This window comes from Stegastes partitus, unplaced genomic scaffold, assembly GCF_000690725.1.
Source record: "Stegastes partitus isolate 25-593 unplaced genomic scaffold, Stegastes_partitus-1.0.2 Scaffold653, whole genome shotgun sequence".
NCBI classification, from domain to species: domain Eukaryota; kingdom Metazoa; phylum Chordata; class Actinopteri; family Pomacentridae; genus Stegastes; species Stegastes partitus.
Window position 1 is genome coordinate 54,628 of NW_007578384.1, and position 20,128 is coordinate 74,755.

General features: G+C 44.4%; 1 protein-coding gene across 1 annotated transcript; it reads left to right on the forward strand.

Moving 5' to 3' along the window:
* The first annotated feature begins 349 nt into the window (after positions 1-349).
* fgfr4 (fibroblast growth factor receptor 4) lies at positions 350-19,670 on the forward strand. Its single transcript, XM_008290042.1, has 21 exons — positions 350-1,026; positions 3,336-3,557; positions 6,634-6,821; positions 6,923-7,073; positions 7,957-8,007; positions 8,725-8,994; positions 9,686-9,775; positions 9,885-10,051; positions 10,160-10,283; positions 11,150-11,340; positions 11,918-12,056; positions 12,249-12,442; positions 12,530-12,675; positions 13,056-13,177; positions 13,264-13,374; positions 13,518-13,708; positions 15,153-15,275; positions 15,842-15,912; positions 16,171-16,308; positions 16,578-16,683; positions 17,207-19,670. Exons 2-21 carry the CDS (start codon positions 3,470-3,472, stop codon positions 17,381-17,383), a joined length of 2,838 nt encoding a protein of 945 aa, XP_008288264.1. The 5' UTR covers positions 350-1,026; positions 3,336-3,469; the 3' UTR covers positions 17,384-19,670.
* Positions 19,671-20,128: the final 458 nt, after the last annotated feature.

Here is a 20,128-nt window from a genome sequence, read left to right on the forward strand (position 1 = left end):
CTTTAATGGAGTGATTTATGTGGTTCAGTTGGGTGGTTAAGTGGGAAAATGCTCAAAGCAATTTTAAAAAGTCTGATTGCAAGGGGGGGGAAAAATGGATAGTTTCATCTGCGCGCAGTGGAGAGTGGAGAGGCAGAGGGTCTAGAGTTTTATTTGGCAGCTCTGTGCAGGGATGGGGTGTTTTTTGTGTGTTGGGGGGAGGAGAGGGGGGGTAGTTTGAGTGTACCCCTCCCCTCCCCTCACTCTCTCTCCCCTCCTGTCCCCTCCTCTCTCCTCCTCCTGCTCCCCCGGCCGCTCTCAGACCATTGTTGTTGTGACTGCCGTCCGGAGAGCAGCGGAGTGCTGTAGGAGGGCTGGTGCACTGAGGACGCAGTCGCTCGCTCCTCTGTCTCTCTGTGCGGTTCAAGGGAAGCGGACTGACGAGTCTAGCTCTACATTTGAGCAGCAGAGCTCAGATCTTAACGGGATAAACTCACCGAGGAGAGGAGAAGTTGTAGAAGCGCTGCGTAAAGACGCACGTAGAGTTATCCAAGAAGGGACTCTGAACTACGGGGCACGTTGTTTTTTGTCACCCGTTTCTATCAGTCTCTTTTTCTCCCCAAATCGGATTCTTTTCAACATTTTCAGAACAGATTTTTTTTTTTTTTTTTTTACAACTTTCACACCAGCGAAATCCATTTTCCTCGTTCGCTGTTCGGTTTTAATTTCCCTCCATGGATTTAGCGCTGTGAGCGGCCGGCTGCAGTGGACTTTGCCCCCGAGGATCGCTGCTCCTTCTCCCCCGGTCACCAGGACAGCTGTCGTTCATGTTGCAGGGGGCTGTTTTTGATGGATTTATAAGGTCGACTTCGATTTCAGCAGGATACACGAACCCTGGAACCAGCTCACAGACTGCTTTTGGGGGAGGATACACCGGGGGTCTCCAAATGAGGATTTCAATATTCACCCAGATCGACAGGGACAAGGAGTGATTTCACCCCCCTAGTTGGTGCCAGTCATCGCTGCGAGGACAGACCGGGAGGAAAGGTGGGTGAAAACAGACTGAGACAGCTGGAGATTCTTGGAGAGTTGTTGTTTCATTCATTTTCAGCGCAGCGAGGCTCAGATTCCAACATGATATGTTACGAAAAGCCTCAAAAATCGCCTTTGCGCTGAGGTTGAACCCTTTTTTCATTCATTTTCAGCGATTTTCTAGAAAACAGACATTTCTGAAAACACAACAACTTACGTTAATTATTTTTTTCCACTGTTTTAACCTTCCAGATCTCATTATTTACACCGTAAACCAGCGATTTAATCCACATTTCAGCATTTTAGTCAGGAAACGGTTGTGTTTTGCAATGCATGGGGCCAAACAAGTCACTTCGTAGACATTGAACCCTCCACATGGACTATTTGTCAGGAGAAAAGAGTGTATGTGTTGCTCAAAGCGGAATTTGAACGCATTAAAAATGTTTAAAAGAGTGATTCGTTTCACTGATGTTTTACGCACATTAAGTTAAAAGAAAATGCACTATAAGAGAGAGATCAATAGATGTGATGTGGTTTATTGTTTGACAAACTGAAAGCAGAAATTAGGATCAAACATCTTATCTTAAAAAAAATCAATCTCCGGATGTGTCACACTTTCTGCTGACCTGATCGATTTCATTGATTGACGGTTGCCAGCACACGTGTAACGTTACAAGCGAGTGTAACGCAAACAGAAACAGCTCTCACTGGCTCCTGGCGGCTCCGAGCTTCATTATAACCTCCACGGGCTGTTTGAGTCTAATATTGCGTGGGACTGATTTATTAAGCGTGAATTATTTGACAGAAACGCGCAGTGACGCCCTTCCCTCCGTTTTTCAGCCCGAAAAAGTAGAATACAGTAGAAGTGTTTTGGCTCCAGCTGAACACGGCGGAGTGCAGCAGCCAGGCAGCGTGCCAGCGGAATTAGCAGCAGCAGGAGAAAAAAGTTTTCCAGTCCTTAATTGAGAAAGAATACGTTTCATTCAGTGAGCTGGTGCTTTAAACGGTGTGTGTGTGTGTGTGTGTGTGTGTGTGTGTGGGCGCGGCCTGCCTGCATGGAGCGCACGCACCAGGGTCTGGCGCCTGTGCGCAGTTGGCGCAGCTTTCAGCACAAGAATCAGTGTATTATTCCTTTAGCGTCCTTGTAGGCTGTCAAAGTTTATAGTTTGTCTGCAGAGTGAGTTTGTGGCGACAGGGTTGCACTAAAAAAATCTTAAATTAACCACAATATTAAAAGAGAGAGGGAGAGAGAGAGAATATCATGTTATAGATGCACATTTGTGGATGTTGTTCCTGTTTAAACTGGAACAGGTAAACTGCTTTTGATATTAAAAACAACATCTTAAGGTAAACATGCTTAAGTTAGAGCTGAAACTTTAGCCAGTTATTGGATTCATGCATCAACACAAATGATCCTGCCAATATTTTGAGTGATAGAGTCATTTTTTTTCCTAAAGTCAGATCCTAAATCCCAGTTTTAAATTCAAATTTGTGAAGATTTGCTGCTTTTCTGTAATACTGAGCTGAATAATTTGAAGTTCTCGACTAATAATCATATAAAAGAATACCTGAAAATAACCCCACCACATTTTATAGGTTAAAAAAGATAAATGAGTCAAGAAAACTTCAATTCAAGTGATCAAATATGAGCATCATTCATAATTCCTGTCCTAATTGACCAAAACCTAAGCTGTTGTGGCTGGCCCTGTTTCTCAAAGTGCATTTAAGCGTTCGGCTGATATCAAATGGTTTCTTAATGTGCATAAAAATGAGGAGATCTGGCACACGATGCTTGTTTTTTTCCCTCCTAGTCACGTATTTGACTGTTTTGCTGCCTGTTCTGCGTTTCCAACCTCCTCAACCTGAAGTCGCATCAGCAGCCAGTCGAGTCCCTGCGCTGCTCCTTCAGATTCTGTAGCTTCCTGGCAAGTTTAGAGTGTTTTCCTAGTAAGGGCCCATTATCCCGGGACAGACTGAGCACCATCCACTGACAAACAACAGGCAGCAGCAGCAGCAGCAGCAGCAGCCCTGGTGCTTATTCATGACGCAGGAGAGCCTGGACAGTGTAAGGCAGATGAACGGGACAGTTAGCAGGACATCTGGTTAAGAATACAGCTGCTCACAGTCAAACAGACTCTCTCTCTCTCTCTTTTTTTTTTATTTCGCTATTCGGACGAACAATTGTTTGTGTTTTTTGCCATCTGGCTTGAAAGTGAACAGAAAAGTTTGTGTCTTTAGCTGCTCCCCTCCTGCCAGATCTCCTTCAAGAATCGGGTTTCTGATCGACAGATAACCATCTGCCATGTGTTTGTTTGCCCCTGCAGGATCCAGATTTAGAGACTTTGTGGGTTTCGGAAGTCGCCAATGCCAGGGACCAGAGTGTGAGGCCCACTCCAGGCTTCTAAACTTGTAATTTTGCCCCTTTTCAACCACAAGACACACGCGCCACATCTAGAAGATGGTGAGGATCTGCATGTTCTGCGTTCTCCTGCTCGGTTTGGTGGACAGAGTCTCAGCCAGAGCCATTGAGGAGTTAAGAACTAAAGGTAAGACACCTGAAACTTCATTGTTTTCACACGGTTTCCTTCTTTGCTTGTGTTGGTTTGTGTTTGAATAAAGGGTGGACAAGCATTTGTGGATCCGAGGTTGCTGGTTTCTTCCATCACCTACATCGGAGCTGCTGGTGCAACACACAGAAAAAAGTGTGTTTTAGTGTCTAAGCACATTTTATTTGCATGTTTCTGCAAAGCTTTCAATCAGCCCACTTTCCCCTCTGAGAAAGATTAAGTTTCTTAGCAGCCAGGAGCCCAGAGAGGAAGTCAAGGTGACAGCAGAAATGAGACGAGGGTCTGTAGTCGAGGGAAGAAGTGAAGAAGTCGGAAGCTCTCAGTGTTTTTGCTGCCGTAAACTGCGCTACCTGATCCGACCGAGGCCCTGAGGCTCGGAAGTGTAAATCTGCCTGGCTGCGTGCCAGCTGTGGAGGATGAGGAGGGGCTGCTTCATTGATGCTTTACAAACAGACGCCAATACAATAAGGCAGCCACTGTTGGTTTAAAGTTCTATTAGAATGTTTCTAATGAGCTAAGGCACAATAATCCGTCCCATTGTTCTGTACAGTCTTCCAAAGCAGAACTTGTGAGCTGGAGCTTCTTCACTGTCGTCGTGTAAATCAGCTCTTAAGTCAGATTAAAGGACTTCAGGATGACATTTTTGTGAGGATGTGTGGAGATTGATGAAAGACAAAGTGGCTTGCTGCCCCGGAGGCGTCGAGTCTTTTCCATCTTTGTGGCCCCACTTTGTACTTCGGGGCCATCGAGGCCAGCCGGGGCTTGTTGTTCAGACGAAGGGGGCTCCGAGAAAAGCTCTCAGATTTATTTACAAGACGGGAAAGTAAAGAGTCAAACCAAGACTGAAAACAGAAGGATTTTCTGGTTGTATAACATGCACGATATACACTTCTTGGAGTGATCTCTGTTAGAAAAAAAAGCTGTGATTTTGCTTTGATTACTGAATTGTAGGATGGTTTGATCCCCGGGTCTCTCAGATCTGTTCAGAAGGAACCTTTTTCTAGATAAAAGTAAACATGTCACGACAAAGAATGATCACAGTGACTGACAGGAGGCAGAGACAAAGTTAGAACAGACTCCAACCTCTCTGAAGATGACTCCAGCTGAACAGAGGTTAGGAAGGTCAGAGGGACCCACAATGCACCCTTGCTGGCTCCTGACAGGGAGACTTTATCCAGAATTTACTCTGCAGGGACACGCTGCAGAGAAAAGACCAAAGAAAATAGTTCAAACTTAGGCCGAAGAGGAAAGACATTTCCTGCACAGACTGGTTTGTTTGACTAAAATGTACTTTTAAAAGCTTTTATTAATCTCCTTAAATAATTCTGTGTTTTTTTCTGTCATGTTGCTAATTTCATAGCAGCTCTGAGTGCAAATAAATCACAGCACACTTCAAATATAAGTAGATAGCTAATGTTACTCTGCAAAGGCTAAATGCAGGAATCTGAATTCCCACAGACAAACTTAGGTTCAGCCCAGTTATACAAAAAGTCTAAGTACAGCTTTTGTACATTAAATCCTTCAGCTCTTTGTCTCTAAAATGCAAACTTAAAGAACTATTATACACTGATGATGCCAGAGTTTAGGATAGTTTCTAAATCCCTGCCTGAGCGAACTCTGTTTCACTGAAATATAAAATGGAGAACATAGATGTGTAGCAGCAGCTTTTGGAAACATTAAAAAGAAAAAAAGAAGGCTTTGTTTTAGTCTCTGCGCAGAGTAAATCTGGCTTCATGATTCCTGTGGTGAGCCTTGCTAACATGCGTGTGCGCCCCCAAACCTCCACAGTTATGTAATTACAACTGGCCCGCTGTGCAGCTGCCTCACATGATGATTTGTTTGTAACTCTGGTTGATTTTGAGTCGTTCTGCAGCTTTCTGTGAATACAACTGAGCCGGTATAAAGTGCACATTGCAGGGATCTGCTGCTGCTGTGGGTTTCTGCGTCGGTACATGAAGGCCTCCTCATTGTCCCAACTGATCTCCACAGAGGCTCTGCTGCTGCCAGCCCCGCCGGCCGGCTGGCTGACTGGCTGGCTTGCACCACCCGAGCGGTTTGTTTGTGTTGTGTTGTGTTTTGTTTGCCCCCTCGCCTCTGGGTGACAATTCACACTCTGCCTCGAGTTCAACTCCGGGGCACCGTCCCTGTCTCTGCAAGTTCATTAGCATGGCTGCAGAGTGCGGTTCGTCTCTGTGATTCACAGCTAACTGTTGGTTTAACTGCGCTCAAGTTTGCTCCATCAAATGAGAATGCTGTTAATATTTTGGACTAAATGTTGAGCGTGTTTGCATTAACACAAACCACCGAGATGTTCCATTTAATTTGTTTTCCTTTTGGCCGCTCTGGCCCGATCACTATTTCTGATTTTCCACTTACAAGGTTGTGAGCGTGGATTTGCTGCTGAAAGCATTACCTGCATGTACTCTGGGTGATTAGAAAAAAAGGCAGCACTTCACTCCAACAAGGGAACAGATTGCCTTTTCACTAAGCGCTCGCAGGAAGCAATCAGACAGAAAATTGCCCTGGAAAATTGCTCGTTCTGAGTGACTGAGCAGTGAGCAAGGTCCTTGGCCAGGGCGCACATATGCTCCAACAAGTGAGTGGGCGAGTGCATAAATGGGCAAGTGACCCACTGAATGGATGGCACTGTGGCTGATGGTGACACCATAGTAGCTGGGTTATCAGGGCACTCTATCACCAGTTCCTGGTAGCATTAAATGTCAGTTGTTTAGGAACATGGTGCACTCCTGTTGCTAGATCTGTAAGCGGTAAACTGAAACCACCAGGATGTGTTTTGACAATTTTTGTCTTGTTCACTCGGGCGCATTGAGAGCATGATGGTTTGTAGCAATTTATTCTTAGACTGTAGGCGCCTTTATTCAGTGGAAAAGCTGCACTGTGGCACCTGAAATCTGGTTTGTTTAAACCCAGTGTTGAGTTAGTTAGTGAACAGTCCCTTTTTTTAAAAAGTCAAATCTCAATTTAAGATTCACAACAAGATTACATTCATTCTCGACATCAAAATTTATGTTTCATCTTCTGCCTTTCTCTTTAGATCTTCGGGTCTCCAGGCCTCTGATCGTGCCGGGTTACCCAGAAAACACCACGGCGGTGGTGGGTGGTCAGGCGAAGCTGGTGTGTAAAGTCCACAGGCCGGCGTCCACCAAGGTGCAGTGGCTGAAGACCGAGTCTGGAGGTCCAGGACGGAGTCAGGGAGGAGCGCCCCGCCTCAGGCCTCTGACGGTGAGATAACAGATCCGTAGACAGACATCGACACAACACTGCTTTTTAATTCTGTTCCCGTCATGTTAAAGAGACGCTAAAATAATCGGTCCTCTGTGCAGGCCCTGCAGAGCAACGGGTCCAAGGTGAACACTCTCCATCTGTCCAACATCACTTTGGAGGATGCCGGCGAGTACATCTGTATGGCCGAAAGCAGCCACGCGGGACAGACAGTGCAGGCCATGCAGTCAGCGTGGCTGGAGGTCCTCCCTGGTGAGACACACATATCATGTCAGTTTTCTTGTCTTTCTGATAGAGTTTATTAAACGTCATCCAAAGTTCGGCATAAAGAAGAAAAATCAAAGCTTTGTTGGACTTTGAGTTCACTACAATTAACTGTCTGAACCTCACAACTTGGCTGGTTTGAAAAGGAAACTTTCTGAATTACACCATTTATTAGATCCAGAAACCAGAAAGAGCCATTCTTAGTTCTTGAACTAAGATGTGTGGTTCTGTCAGGAAAATCAACAAAGTCTGTGCTTAAATATTTGTCAAAAATGAACCAATTGCTCCAATCAGATTCTGTAAAAAACAAAAAACACATGTTTCTCAACCTAACAAAGAACTCATAAGTGATAAACAGTTATGTGAGAAAAAATCAGAGACCTTTTGGCTTTTTGGAAGTTTACACAGAACAGATAGGAGATAAATATAGAAACAAGTTAAAGATTGACAGCAAAATAAAATACATAATCAATGAAATAAATGCAGCATGGTTCAAAAATGGTGACCAGAAGAGCAAAACTCTCAACAATTAGTTGGAAGATAGATTCTGCACAGTGAAATATCTTAGTTAATGTCTAGTTTGTAAAGGTAAAAGGTAAAGCATCTACAGTTTGGGGGCCACCATAAGTAAAAAATCAAGAAATTCTTTTTTTCTTCTTCTTTTTCTCTTATCGATGGCAATTAAACATACATACAAGTGCAGGAATTTATATTGCAGTGAAAAATGAGTCCACAATGAGTAAAAATGTGACAGGAGGAAGAAGCATATGGGCCAAAAGCTGCTTGGGGTTTATAGGGTAAAACATCTATTGACAGTTTGTTCATAATTTAGTATTGCTTTTTTTTAAACTACAATTTCTCCTTTTTACAGGTACCATCATTTCCCAAACGGTGGACCTGACTGCTGCGGAAATGCCCTCAGGTAACTCCACAGTCATAAAATGCTTAAGTTGCTCATAATTTTAGGTCACTAAAGTGCTGACATTTGCACTCTTTCTCATTAACTAAAATAACTGAGAAAATAATGAAGATGCAGGAGCCAGAGCGCTGTTTGTTTAAGCTGAGTCTATTTGGGTGTCTGTGATGTAAAAAGATTAAAAGCTGCTCGTGGTATGGTGGCCATCTGTGTGGGCTCCAAACTCGACATCCTCCTCCGCAGGCTGGAAAAAAAAAAAATCTCCTCCCCTCGCTCACTTAGATCTCCAGTGAACCTTCACCACCCCTTAGATTTACTCTCCGTCCACTGTCAGGTCGCAACATGTTCATTAGCCTCAGTCACTCTTCCTGCCTGCTCCTTTTCTTCCCTTCTTTTTTTGGAGGGAGACAGTGTTAGCTAGATCACTCTCAGTCCCACAATAATCCACAGAGGAACAAAAAGATGAAGAGGAGAAGGAGGGCGAGTGGAGGAGGGTTGGGTCAGTAGGGCCTTCTGGTCTCCATGGTGATTCCATTGTGTTTGTGTGTATGCTGGGATGGGAGATAATGTGGTCGAGGAGTTGAAGGTCATAGTTGACTGCTGGGCGACTGGGCAGCTCGGTATGGTGACGTGTAAAACCACGGAGAAGCTGAGAAACAGCAAGAAACAAGGATATAATAAATGTACACCGCATCGTTCTGACACCTTGTCTGCTTTGAACAGATGTTCTTGAGGACCTGAATGAGGACACCACCGAGCATCTTCTGTTGGAGCCAGGAAACGTCCTGAAGCTGCGCTGTGACATGAGCAGCCGGCCCGGCATGGCGGTGAACTGGTACAAGGAGGGAGTCCGGGTTCTGCCGACACCTCGCATCCAGATGCGCGGCGCCATCGTGGAGATCACGGACGTAACATACGAGGATTCCGGCGTCTATGTTTGCATTCTCCGAGGAACCAAAGAGCCTGTGAGGAACTTCACCATCACTGTGGCAGGTACGAACACAAACACTGTTTCTGGGGCATTTTTTGCTCCTGTGACACAAAATACAGTCCTGCATCGTCATGGAAACAGCAAACGTTGATAAAGCCTGAAATCAACATGTACAAAATTTGCACTTACAGGTGACATAAAAAATTCTGACTTTACATTTATAGATATCTTATTGCTTACATACACAGCCTGCAGCTAAACCCAGTTCAATCAAAACGTCCTTGATTTTTTTGTCACGACTGTTGAACCTGAGTCACCAGTGGCTTCTCGATTGTCTTAATTTAGCAAAATCCGATTAGAGTGAACTCTTTATTTTTGGCAAATTTTTGATTAAAACATGTAAATCAAAGTAATTTGCATGAAATATCACAATATAAGCTTAGATTTGGTTAAGCTGATTGATCATTGGTTCATGGACTATCGGACAGTTCAAATGTCAGACACTTTTCTGTTTTTAAAGTTTCTGACTCTCAAAAATTATTGAATTTTTAAAGATTTTTTTAAAGATGCCTTTCAAACTCACCAATGAATTTTGGAGTTTAGGGGGTTAACATATGTATTTTATGAAACAGCTCATGTTGGAGTTCAAGTTTTATGATTTTAACATCAGAGAAAAGTACTAAATATCAGAGTGATGCTGTTGAAAATTGTTTTTGTTGGTCTTTACATTGTCTTTTTGTTCCCTGTTCTCAGACTCATTAGGATCCGGAGACGATGACGAAGACAACGGCTTGGAGGACTCATCGACTGAGATCGAAAATGACCAAGTTTACTTCTCCAGAGGTGTGCTGGTTGTTTGCTTTCTACTTGCAATCTTTGAGAAGTCGATGCGAGTCAAACTCCAGATTTCATCCGAGACTAACAGCTCATTGGCTGGTCTTTGTCTACACAGGCCCTTACTGGACGCACACCCAGCGAATGGAGAAGAAGCTGTACGCTGTTCCTGCAGGCAACACGGTGAAATTTCGCTGCCCGGCGATGGGCAGCCCTATGCCAACCATCCGCTGGCTCAAAAACGGACGTGAATTTAGAGGAGAGCATCGTATTGGGGGCATCAAGGTGAGGACAGCTGTGGTTTCTCATCTCCTTTTGTCACTTCCTTTTCTTTGCTCTCCTGATGTTTGAGTGTTTGTCCATGCTGATATTATTTTGTGTTCCTGTGATTAGCTGAGACACCAACACTGGAGCCTGGTGATGGAGAGCGTCGTGCCCTCAGACAGAGGAAACTACACCTGTGTGGTGGAGAACAAATATGGCTCCATCGCTCACAGCTACGTCCTCGATGTCCTGGGTAAGACACAAAATATAACTTGTAAATAAACTACAAAAAACACTGCAGGTGTTCAGAGCAGCAAAGTAAGAAGTTACATGTCATAAATGTGGGCATCAGCAAGACAGAAATGGTCTTTAAACCAAAACTGCACTGCTTTTTGATCTGGCCGCGGCAGTCAGAGCACCATTAGTCTGCACTTGTTGAAAAAGCAAAATAAAAGCCTCCGGTCTGAGGGAGGGATAACTGAGGGGGTGAGCAGAAGGTGATGGGGAGCCTGGTGTCGGCGTCAGCGGGCAGGAAGTGGACGGTCAGGCGTCTGCTCCAGTTTTCTACCTGACCTGTGACAAGCGATCGAGGAGGGCTGCGGTTTGTTTGTTCATTTGTTCGCTGTCTGTCCACTGCGGGGTCAGTTTCCGTCCCCGATGACGCAGGGAGAAGACTAACGAGACAACTAACGAGATCAGAGAGCGAGAGTAACCACAGATCAAAGAGAGCAGCCACAAAGAGGCATGCTAATGGAACCTATTTTCATCCCAAAATGACATTTCCTGGTCTTTTGCCAGCATAGAAACACATTAAAGGTGACAGAGGCAATTGCTGGCCACTAGTTTACAAAGCAGTCATGTGTGTCAGATGTTAAATATCTTAAATATCTGTACGTTTTCAGTCATCGCGTGATTCCTGTTATGAGGAGTGCTCTCTGAGACTATGTCAGAGTTAAACCATCGGAAAGGTTAAAGTTAAACCTCTGTCTCCGTGTCCCTGCATCACCTTTTAACCGTTGTCCTGAGAAGAGTGACATCCTCCAAGCTCTGTCTGGTTTCTCTGGAATTTAAAGCAGTGCCCACTTTGCTCATGTCGTCTGTAATTTCTTCCCGTTGCAGAGCGATCGCCCCACAGGCCGATCCTGCAGGCCGGTCTGCCCGCCAACACCACAGCAGTGGTGGGCAGCGATGTCCAGTTCCACTGTAAAGTGTACAGCGACGCTCAGCCTCACATCCAGTGGCTGAAGCACATCCAGAGGAACGGCAGTCGCTACGGTCCTGATGGGACTCCATACGTTCAGGTCCTCAAGGTTGGTAACAGATGTATTGATCAGAAACATGATGTCTTATCCTCTTCTCATTGCCAGATCCTGCTCAGGCAACTTAAGAACCCAGTCATGTCGAGTTTTAGAAGTTTAATTCCATAGTTTTATAGCTAAATAAAAAAGAAAGTTACGGCACCGCTTTAGCTCACATGGTTGAGCTGGCGTCCAATGTATAGGCTCTACAGTCCCCAATGCAGCAGTCATGAGTTCGAGACCCACTCATGACACTTTGCTGCAGGTCCTTCCCCCATTCTTCTCCCCCCACTTTCCTGCCTCTCTCTCTGTCCTATCTAATAAAGCCCAAAAATATCTTTAGATAAATAAAGTTACATTTTTTTAATGTAGCACCTTTTCCCCCTATAAATTGACATTTTTTGGCTTTTGAAGTCACAGGTTTTCATGTTGTTCTAATTAGAAATAAATGTATGTTTTTGCTTTTGTTGTTGCTATTTTTGCGTATAGCAAAAATGTGGAAAAAATCTGTCCAATAAAAAGTAAAGATTCCTTAAATTTTTTGTTTATTTATTGTCTTTTTTTTTTTTTTAAATTTTATGTTGTGCAGACGGGAAGCCTGAACATGTCAGAGGTGGAGGTGCTCTACCTGTCCAAAGTTACAATGGAGGATGCAGGAGAATACACCTGTCTGGCTGGAAACTCTATCGGCTTTGCTCACCAGTCTGCCTGGCTCACCGTGATTTCAGGTAAAGGAGCTGGAGGCTGCATGACTGTGCTTAAAATAATTTACCTAACTGGTCGAAAGATTTTTACGTCTTCTAAAGTGTACGCATTATCTTCTCCCACTGGTCACTGAGATCTTGTGGTATTTATTTGTCACTACATGGATTCAAGAATTTTTGGGGAAAATCTTAAAATCTATGCCCCTGTTCTTGCAGAGGAGGAAGCAGCAGACAGCATGGACACCATGGAGACTAAATACACTGACATCATCATCTACGCCTGTGGATTCCTGGCTTTGATCATGGCCATCGTCATCGTGGTGTTGTGTCGGATGCAGGTTCATCCGAGGAGGGAGCCGTTCGACGCCCTACCTGTGCAAAAGCTTTCCAAGTTTCCTTTGCGTAGACAGGTACGTCAGGTAGAGACCACACTACAGTCTGTTTGAATTATTCAGCAACAAGGCTCCTCGCTAATTTCTCATTTTCTCTTCTTTCAGTACTCGGTGGAATCCAACTCGTCAGGGAAGTCCAGTGCGTCTCTAATGAGAGTCGCTCGCCTCTCGTCCAGCTGCTCTCCGATGTTGGCTGGAGTCATGGAGTTTGAGCTTCCCTACGACCCGGACTGGGAGTTTCCTAGAGAGAAGTAAGTCATCTGCATGGTAGAATCACTTCTGTCGACATTTACAAAGATGTAGATAATATTCTGAAACGACTCATACAGTTAATATTGCAATAAGACGGGCTAGTTTTGAAATGGTGAGCCTCAGTAACACTGAAAACTGCTGCCCCTTGCAGAGAGAGTATTTCTTCACTAAGTTTAGTTTGGCAGCTGGGATCCGGACCTGTTTAAACACTGTAGCTTTCGCATCATGTGGGGACCTAAAAAGGAAACAAGCCCGCAACCCATTTTTGGCTCCATCCAACCTATGGTTTAAGAAAACCAGAGCCCCAAATTATGGATTTGTACAGTTTTCATTTAGACATACTTATTTTCACTAACTCCCGCTTGTTCTCTGTCTGTAGTTTAACGTTGGGCAAACCTCTTGGAGAGGGCTGCTTCGGTCAGGTGGTCCGAGCCGAAGCTTACGGCATCAACAAGGACTCTCCTGAACAGGCCACCACCGTGGCTGTCAAGATGCTCAAAGGTGGGAGAGAAAAGATGCAAGAAACTACCTCATGACGTCTGCTGATTCTGTGAAGATGTCTAAACAAACAACACTTTTCCCCCCAGATGATGCCACAGACAAAGATCTGGCCGACCTGATCTCTGAGATGGAGCTGATGAAGGTGATGGACAAACACAAGAACATCATCAACCTGCTGGGAGTCTGCACACAGGATGGTGAGTATGGTTTCACAAACACCTTTTTTGGCCAGAAAACAATGAAGAAACTGTTTCATCTGTGGGGGTTCCCAAACCTTGAGGCTAAAGTAACAACAGGAAAAGCTCCGTCCTTCATCCTCTTTGTGTTTCCTCCCCTCCAGGTCCTCTGTATGTGCTGGTGGAATACGCATCCAAAGGCAGTCTGAGGGAGTACCTGCGTGCCCGGCGACCTCCAGGCATGGATTACACCTTTGATGTGACCAAGGTGCCCGAGGAGCAGCTCACCTTCAAAGACCTGCTGTCCTGCGCCTACCAGGTGGCCCGAGGGATGGAGTACCTGGCCTCCAAGAGGGTACGTTCGCTTTAAAGAGTGGAAACAGTTTCCGGGAAGAGGCTGTAAATCTTCCCTGCGAGCATTTCGTGGGTGCAAGAGAGTTTTTCAGTGTGATGATGTGGCTCATTTAGTTTCGTGTTGGCGGTTTAGTGATACATTTTGGGAAATTTGTGAGTCGATTAACAAAAAAAAGCACTTGAAGATTTGAGCTTTGAGATTCTACTCAGTGAGGATATTTACACATCAAACATTCCTGAAGTGCAGCCATGAAATGAAAGCAGGATAGTAACACATTTGTGAACTTCTGGCTGTAATCTAAGAAGTCTGGCTTTGACTGAGAGGGAAGTGTGATTAGGGTTGAGTTCCGTCTCATAAATCATTACATTCGGGCACTTGGCCTTCAGATTGATTAGTCTGGTCCCGACTGTGGATGGCAACACCAGCTGTTCCTCCCCTCTTTCTCTATCCTCTGTCTGTCCCTTTCTTTTTCTGTTCTCCGCTCCCCCACCCCCATGTTTCTATTCCTTTCATTTTCCCAGCATGCATTCTGTTTGTGTGCTTCTTATCAACACGTCTCTTTGTCTGCCAGCCGGTGTCTCAGACAGGCATTCCTGAGCAGAAAGCTGCTGCAGCTTCAGCCCTGTTTACTCTCCTCCATCCATCTGTCCGTCCCTTCGTCGCAGGGCTTTGTCCTTTTTAGCGCTGCCATAAATCTGTTTGCAAACAGGCAGCAGAGCCATCGTCTGGGTGTAGGCATCAGGTTTCTGGCTCTACGGCCTCCTAAGAATGCAGGAGCCTGAAACTAACCCTCCATTATGGGGAGACCCGCAAACCAAGAATGGTTCATTTCGCACGTCCCCACAAATCCCACGTCTATTTCGAATGAAAACCAAAATAAACTTAATGACATCCATTCAATGTGGGCAAACAGTGCTTTCTTTTTTCCTCCCAAAGGGTTGTTTTTTTTTCACTTTAAACTCCAGGATTTCTATATAAAGACATTATATTTTTGTGGAGTTCACTAAAATGAGGCAGTGTGTGTGTTCATTTTAGACTCCTGAGTCTTTTCATTTTTGGAGAAAAGCTGCAGTGAATCATTTCAACCTCCCCTACCTCTGTGTTTTTACACGATCCCTCCAAACCACAGCCTGGATCACACAGGGACATGTCGTGTCACAAGCCTAAACTCAAAAGAGCACTTCATGCGTATAAAAACTTGGACAATAAAATTTTAGTTTAACCTTCTTGCTAAATGCATGCTTCTGCAAACGGGGGAACAGGGTCAAAAACAACATAGAAATGAAAAGAAAGAGGCAACTTATTCCACAAAAAACAATTCTTTCAGCAAATTCCTCATTAAATCTCTGAAACTAAAAACTAAATAAACCTCTCTAATCTGGAGACCCGGCAGCTCGTGTTGGTTTTCTGTCAGCCTTTAATTCACTCTGTGCTCTTTTTGCAGTGCATCCACAGAGATCTGGCAGCCAGGAACGTTCTGGTGACGGAGGACAACGTGATGAAGATCGCTGACTTCGGCCTGGCCAGAGGAGTTCACCAGATCGACTACTACAAGAAAACCACCAACGTGAGTAGTGGTTTCTAGCAGCATATTTTCATGAATTCATTCCTGTAACTTTCCTGTGGAGCTACATTCCTGCTCTACCTTTAATTTTCTACTGTTGAGATGTTCAACATTCTAATCTTATGGCACATTTGATCCAATATCATCAGTTTTAGATCCCGTAAACTCTTATCTCACACTGACCTCTGACCCCTCAAGGATAATTTCATGTTAATTTTATTGCATATATGAATTCTTGAATGGTCTGAAAGGAAATGGTTGTTTGCAAAAAAACCCACCTCACTAATGTTGCCTATAAACATATCTGCCGCTCAGCCGGTCTCCTCCTTCCTGGCTCCTTTCACAGCTTTTAAAACTTCTCAAGACAGATGTCTGATGTTTTCCTCTGATTGGCAGCAGGCTTAATGGGACTTAATTAGAAAAGAGGGGATGAGGAGGGAGGAAGGGGGGAGGATCATGAGGGAGAAATGTGAGGGCGCAGAGAGAGAGACGGAGGGTGAGAATTTGGTATAAAAATTCTTCAGTTTCCGTGTGGAGCTCTTCTAAACGTGTCCGTGTTCACTCCGCAGGGTCGGCTGCCGGTGAAGTGGATGGCACCTGAAGCCTTGTTTGACAGAGTCTACACACACCAGAGTGACGTGTAAGTTCAGCTTCTCATACATAAAGTCTCTGCTGTAGCAAAATATAAGGTGCTTTATACTAAAGAACTCCCCAAAAGTGTCACTTCTGCCTCTTTTCACATCTTGTTAAACCTGTGAAGATCTCATGTAACTGTACCCCTGGAAACCTTTCTGTAATTTCTGCTTCTCTGCTAACATCGTCACACGCCACCTTATTCCAAAGAAAACCAGTGCAAAACCTTAATAGCCACTCCTTCGTGTCTCCTTGCTGGGTTTAGGTGGTCGTTCGGTGTGCTGATGTGGGAGATTTTCACGTTGGGTGGTTCGCCGTATCCTGGCATCCCCGTTGAGGAACTTTTCAAGCTGCTGAAGGAAGGACATCGCATGGATAAACCCTCCAACTGCACACATGAACTGTAAGCAGGAGCTCTTCTCTTTCATTCTCCCCTGTTTGCAGCCATTCCCATCAATGCTGCGTTCCATTACAGAATGTAGTATTTTATATAGAACAGAATAGAACTTTATTGATCCCTTTGGTGCAAACTTCAGGGAAATTGTTGATATCTCATTATATCTCTAAAAAAAACTAACTTTACTCATCTTTTCCCAAGCCAACAGTCAAACATTTGTCCTATTGTATAATATGGAAATTCCTGAAGTAATTTTGTGTTTTTCTTCTCCGTAGCTACATGATGATGCGTGAGTGCTGGCATGCCGTTCCCACCCAGAGGCCAACCTTCAAGCAGCTGGTGGAGGAGCTGGACCGAGTGCTGCTGTCCATCTCTGACGAGGTGGGCTTTAAAACACAAATAGTCACATGCACAAACATGCTAACGTATGCAGCTATGAGGATGTTGCGCACACATTTTCATAGACAATCTGCTGGCCAGATGTCCTCTGCGCTTAGACTGAGCTGATTCCTGAGCTCACAAACTCCCAAGCAGCAAAATCAGACTGCTTGCATGCAGAGTCTGTTTTGTACAGATGGGTCAACAGTGATTAAAATGCGGAAATGTAAAGGCTAACAGTCTTTAAATCAACCAGTCTAAATATATTTGTCTACACTGACCCGGTGGTCTGAATCGGTGATGGCAGCGATTCTCCACATCTGCATCTCTTCTAGTGTGGACGGCATTAAAAGAACAGCATGTTCAATAGCAGCCCTTTGAGAAGAGGCCAAATTCAATTTTCACTGCTTTTTACTGCCAATTTTACAAACATTTAAATGTGGATCAGTTTCCTCTTGTTGCAAAATGTCTCCGCGGATGCTCCAGTCAGCATCTCTCTCATTTCTGAACTTCCTCTCCCCCTCAGTACTTGGACCTGTCGACACCTTTCGAGCAGTACTCCCCGTCATGTGAGGACACGTCCAGCTCCTGCTCTTCCGACAACGACTCTGTTTTTACCCATGACGCATTGTCCACCGACCCCTGCCTGCTGGGCTACCAGGACGTTCGCTCCCGGATAGACATGAAGGCGGCTCTCCGATAGACACACAAACACTAGAGTGGAAACCCGCTACCTTGGACTGTAACACATCCGCTGGCGGTCGCGCTGAAGGTCCGACGCCGCAAGGTTAAGTTAAAGATTTTATGCTCATGATGTTTTCGTTGGACCTCCATTACGGCCCCAGTCAAAGCCCTTAGAAATAGATAGGCATTTATACACACACATACACAGATGCATACACAAAGCACTGAGGCCAGTGGGCTTCATCACACGGTGGAGGTTTGAAGAAAAGAAACACTTCATCGTGAGCAGAAGATAAAAGGACAAACTGAACATGGTACTTCGGGTGATCGGCTCTGACGCCGTGCTCGAGAACGGCTGAAACGTTGGAAAAACTGTGGCACGAAACTCAGCAGAAGAGACCCTGGTACTCGAAACGCCTTGAAGTGCTTTCTTTGATCGACGGACAATGATCTCCTACCACAAAACCCGAAACCGGGGCTTGAAACCTCAAAAAGACATTTTAACAGAAACAAACAAACAAACAAAAAAAAGATTTATTTTGCTATGATAAAAAAATAAGAAACTGATTGTTAAATATAAATCTCTCTATATAAGATTATTTTACTTTTGTGTTGCTTATTTAAAAAAAGAAAACAGTCTTAAATCTCAGGATCTCTCATGCTAAGAAGTTGCTGTAGTGGCAGCAAAGTGCCTGAACTGATGATTTCCTGTGAATATATTAGAATATTAAAATATTGTATGTACATATCAACAGCAGAAAGAAAGACGATTTCCTTTTATAAATTATTCTGAATGACACAAAAATGAAGGTTACTGGAGGCAAACGGAGAGAGGAATTTAATCAAGTGCCAAACCTCTTACAGCTGTCACACTGTCTTCATGTTCAGGTTTCTTTCCAAAATAACTCATTTGTGCCCAATAATCTACACTGGTATCCCAAATTAGAGTCAAACCCAAATCACTGCAGTAGCTGATGAAGAAACACACATTTTCCCACCAACAATTCCAACAATTTAATTATTTGTGTCTAGAAAAATTACCGATTACGCCTTTAAACGTGGCTTAAACTTGGGACATTTTTGGAATGAAACCCTCCATTTGTTGTTTAGTTCCAAGAAATCCGTTTATTGTTAAATACCACAGGGAGCCCAGTTATTGTTGTTGTTGTTGGACGGAGACCACAGAAGTTTTGTCGATCGAGCTGTAACGCATTACAAAACGAGTTTTGATCAGGTCTCAAAGCCTGTCAGGTTACGAGGCGGACTTGTTTACTCGTAAAAGGAACCAATGCAACATTTCGTGGTCCTCCAAGTCTTTGTCAGGGACAGTGTGTCCAGGGTGGGACTCGACGTAGCAGGAGGACTCTGTGGGGAGCTGGCCCAAGCCCACTGTCACTGCTGACAAGGAGAGGAAGGCCGGGAGGAGAGGGGAGGAGGGGGGACACTGAATGTGAAAGCCTGTGTGATTGATTTCAAATAGAGGAGGAGGGGGAGGGACCCTCCTTTGTCTGGCTGTAACCCTTCACCCAGCCCAATCTGTTGGCGAGGGGTCCTCAGGTCCGCAGCCTGGCCGGACAATGAAAGCTTTGCAGGCTTAATGGGTGTGACTACGGACCAGAGGGAGTTTTGGGGGTGGTGGTGTGGGTATAGCTTGGGCTTGTGTGCAAATGAAGAGGCTCTTATTATGGTAATGGCTCCTCTTCTCTCCCAAACGTCCCTATCTTTATCCCCACGGCCACCATCTTTTAAATTACAAATCTTAATTCAGATTCGCCGCTGCCACCAGCACCAGCTGTAGGCAATTCCCCTGTGGGGTGAAATGCCAACTGAGTCCTAGTCTGCCTCCTGAATCTGACCAACAATTGAGACACAAACAAAACAACCGTTGACAGTTGTGTGGAAAGAGATCAATCTGTATGATTGGCGAATTTCTTTCTGTGGAACTCTGATCCATCAGCAAAATCTGCATCACCAGCACTAAGAAAAATGGAGGGTTTCATTCCAGAATGTTTTAAATTCATCCACCAGTTGTGTTTGTAAACCACCATCACGTCTGTTCACCTCATTTGTTTTCCCTCGTCGGTCATCTTTCTCATTTAGGACTGATGCTCTTCTACATTTACATCCACAAAGTGTCCAAACACACGAGCATTTTTACATTCCAGTTATCTGCTCTTCTCCCAGATACCAATTGTAAACAATCACAACGTTCTTAAGCATTTCCTCAAGAGAATTATTTTAGAAATATCTAATTTATTTGTTTATTGTTTTGTTTTTATATGAAATAAAGTATAATTTAAAATAAAGCAGCTCCCTGTCCTCGTCTGTGTTGTTCAATCCATCTGACTCCACGTGGAAACCAAAAATATCCTGTTTCTGAGCAAATTGTTGTTGTTTGTTTTAGTTAATATTGATTTCTTTTAAAACCAACAAACCCAGAAATGCTAAATCCACAGCGAGCAGTTCTTGGCTCCTCAGCTGTTTTCAGTGAATAATTAACAGACGGAGGAGGTTCGTCAGTTCATCTGGTTTACCTGTGATCTCAGTTTATAAAGATGACCCAACCACTTGCTGCTGGTCTTGCCCGTCAGCTTGCATCTATTCTGGACCAGCCTGTTTTGCACCTCATCAGCAACACAAACCCTTCACACTCATTCCTGATGCAGCAGGTCCTCACATCTCTTTGTGGCAATAACTTCAGTCTTAATAAGTTAAAGTAGAAGCCTCCTCGATGTGACAAACTGGGTCTCACACATGATATTTG

What these genes read in the sequence shown, in the direction of transcription:
- fgfr4 (XM_008290042.1), top strand. Translation starts at nt 3,470, where the DNA reads ATGGTGAGGATCTGCATGTTCTGCGTTCTCCTGCTCGGTTTGGTGGAC. An exon ending in TGCTGCGGAAATGCCCTCAG is followed by an intron (nt 8,008 to 8,724) that starts GTAACTCCACAG and finishes TGCTTTGAACAG; the next exon opens with ATGTTCTTGAGGACCTGAAT. An exon ending in GGGAGTCTGCACACAGGATG is followed by an intron (nt 13,375 to 13,517) that starts GTGAGTATGGTT and finishes CCTCCCCTCCAG; the next exon opens with GTCCTCTGTATGTGCTGGTG.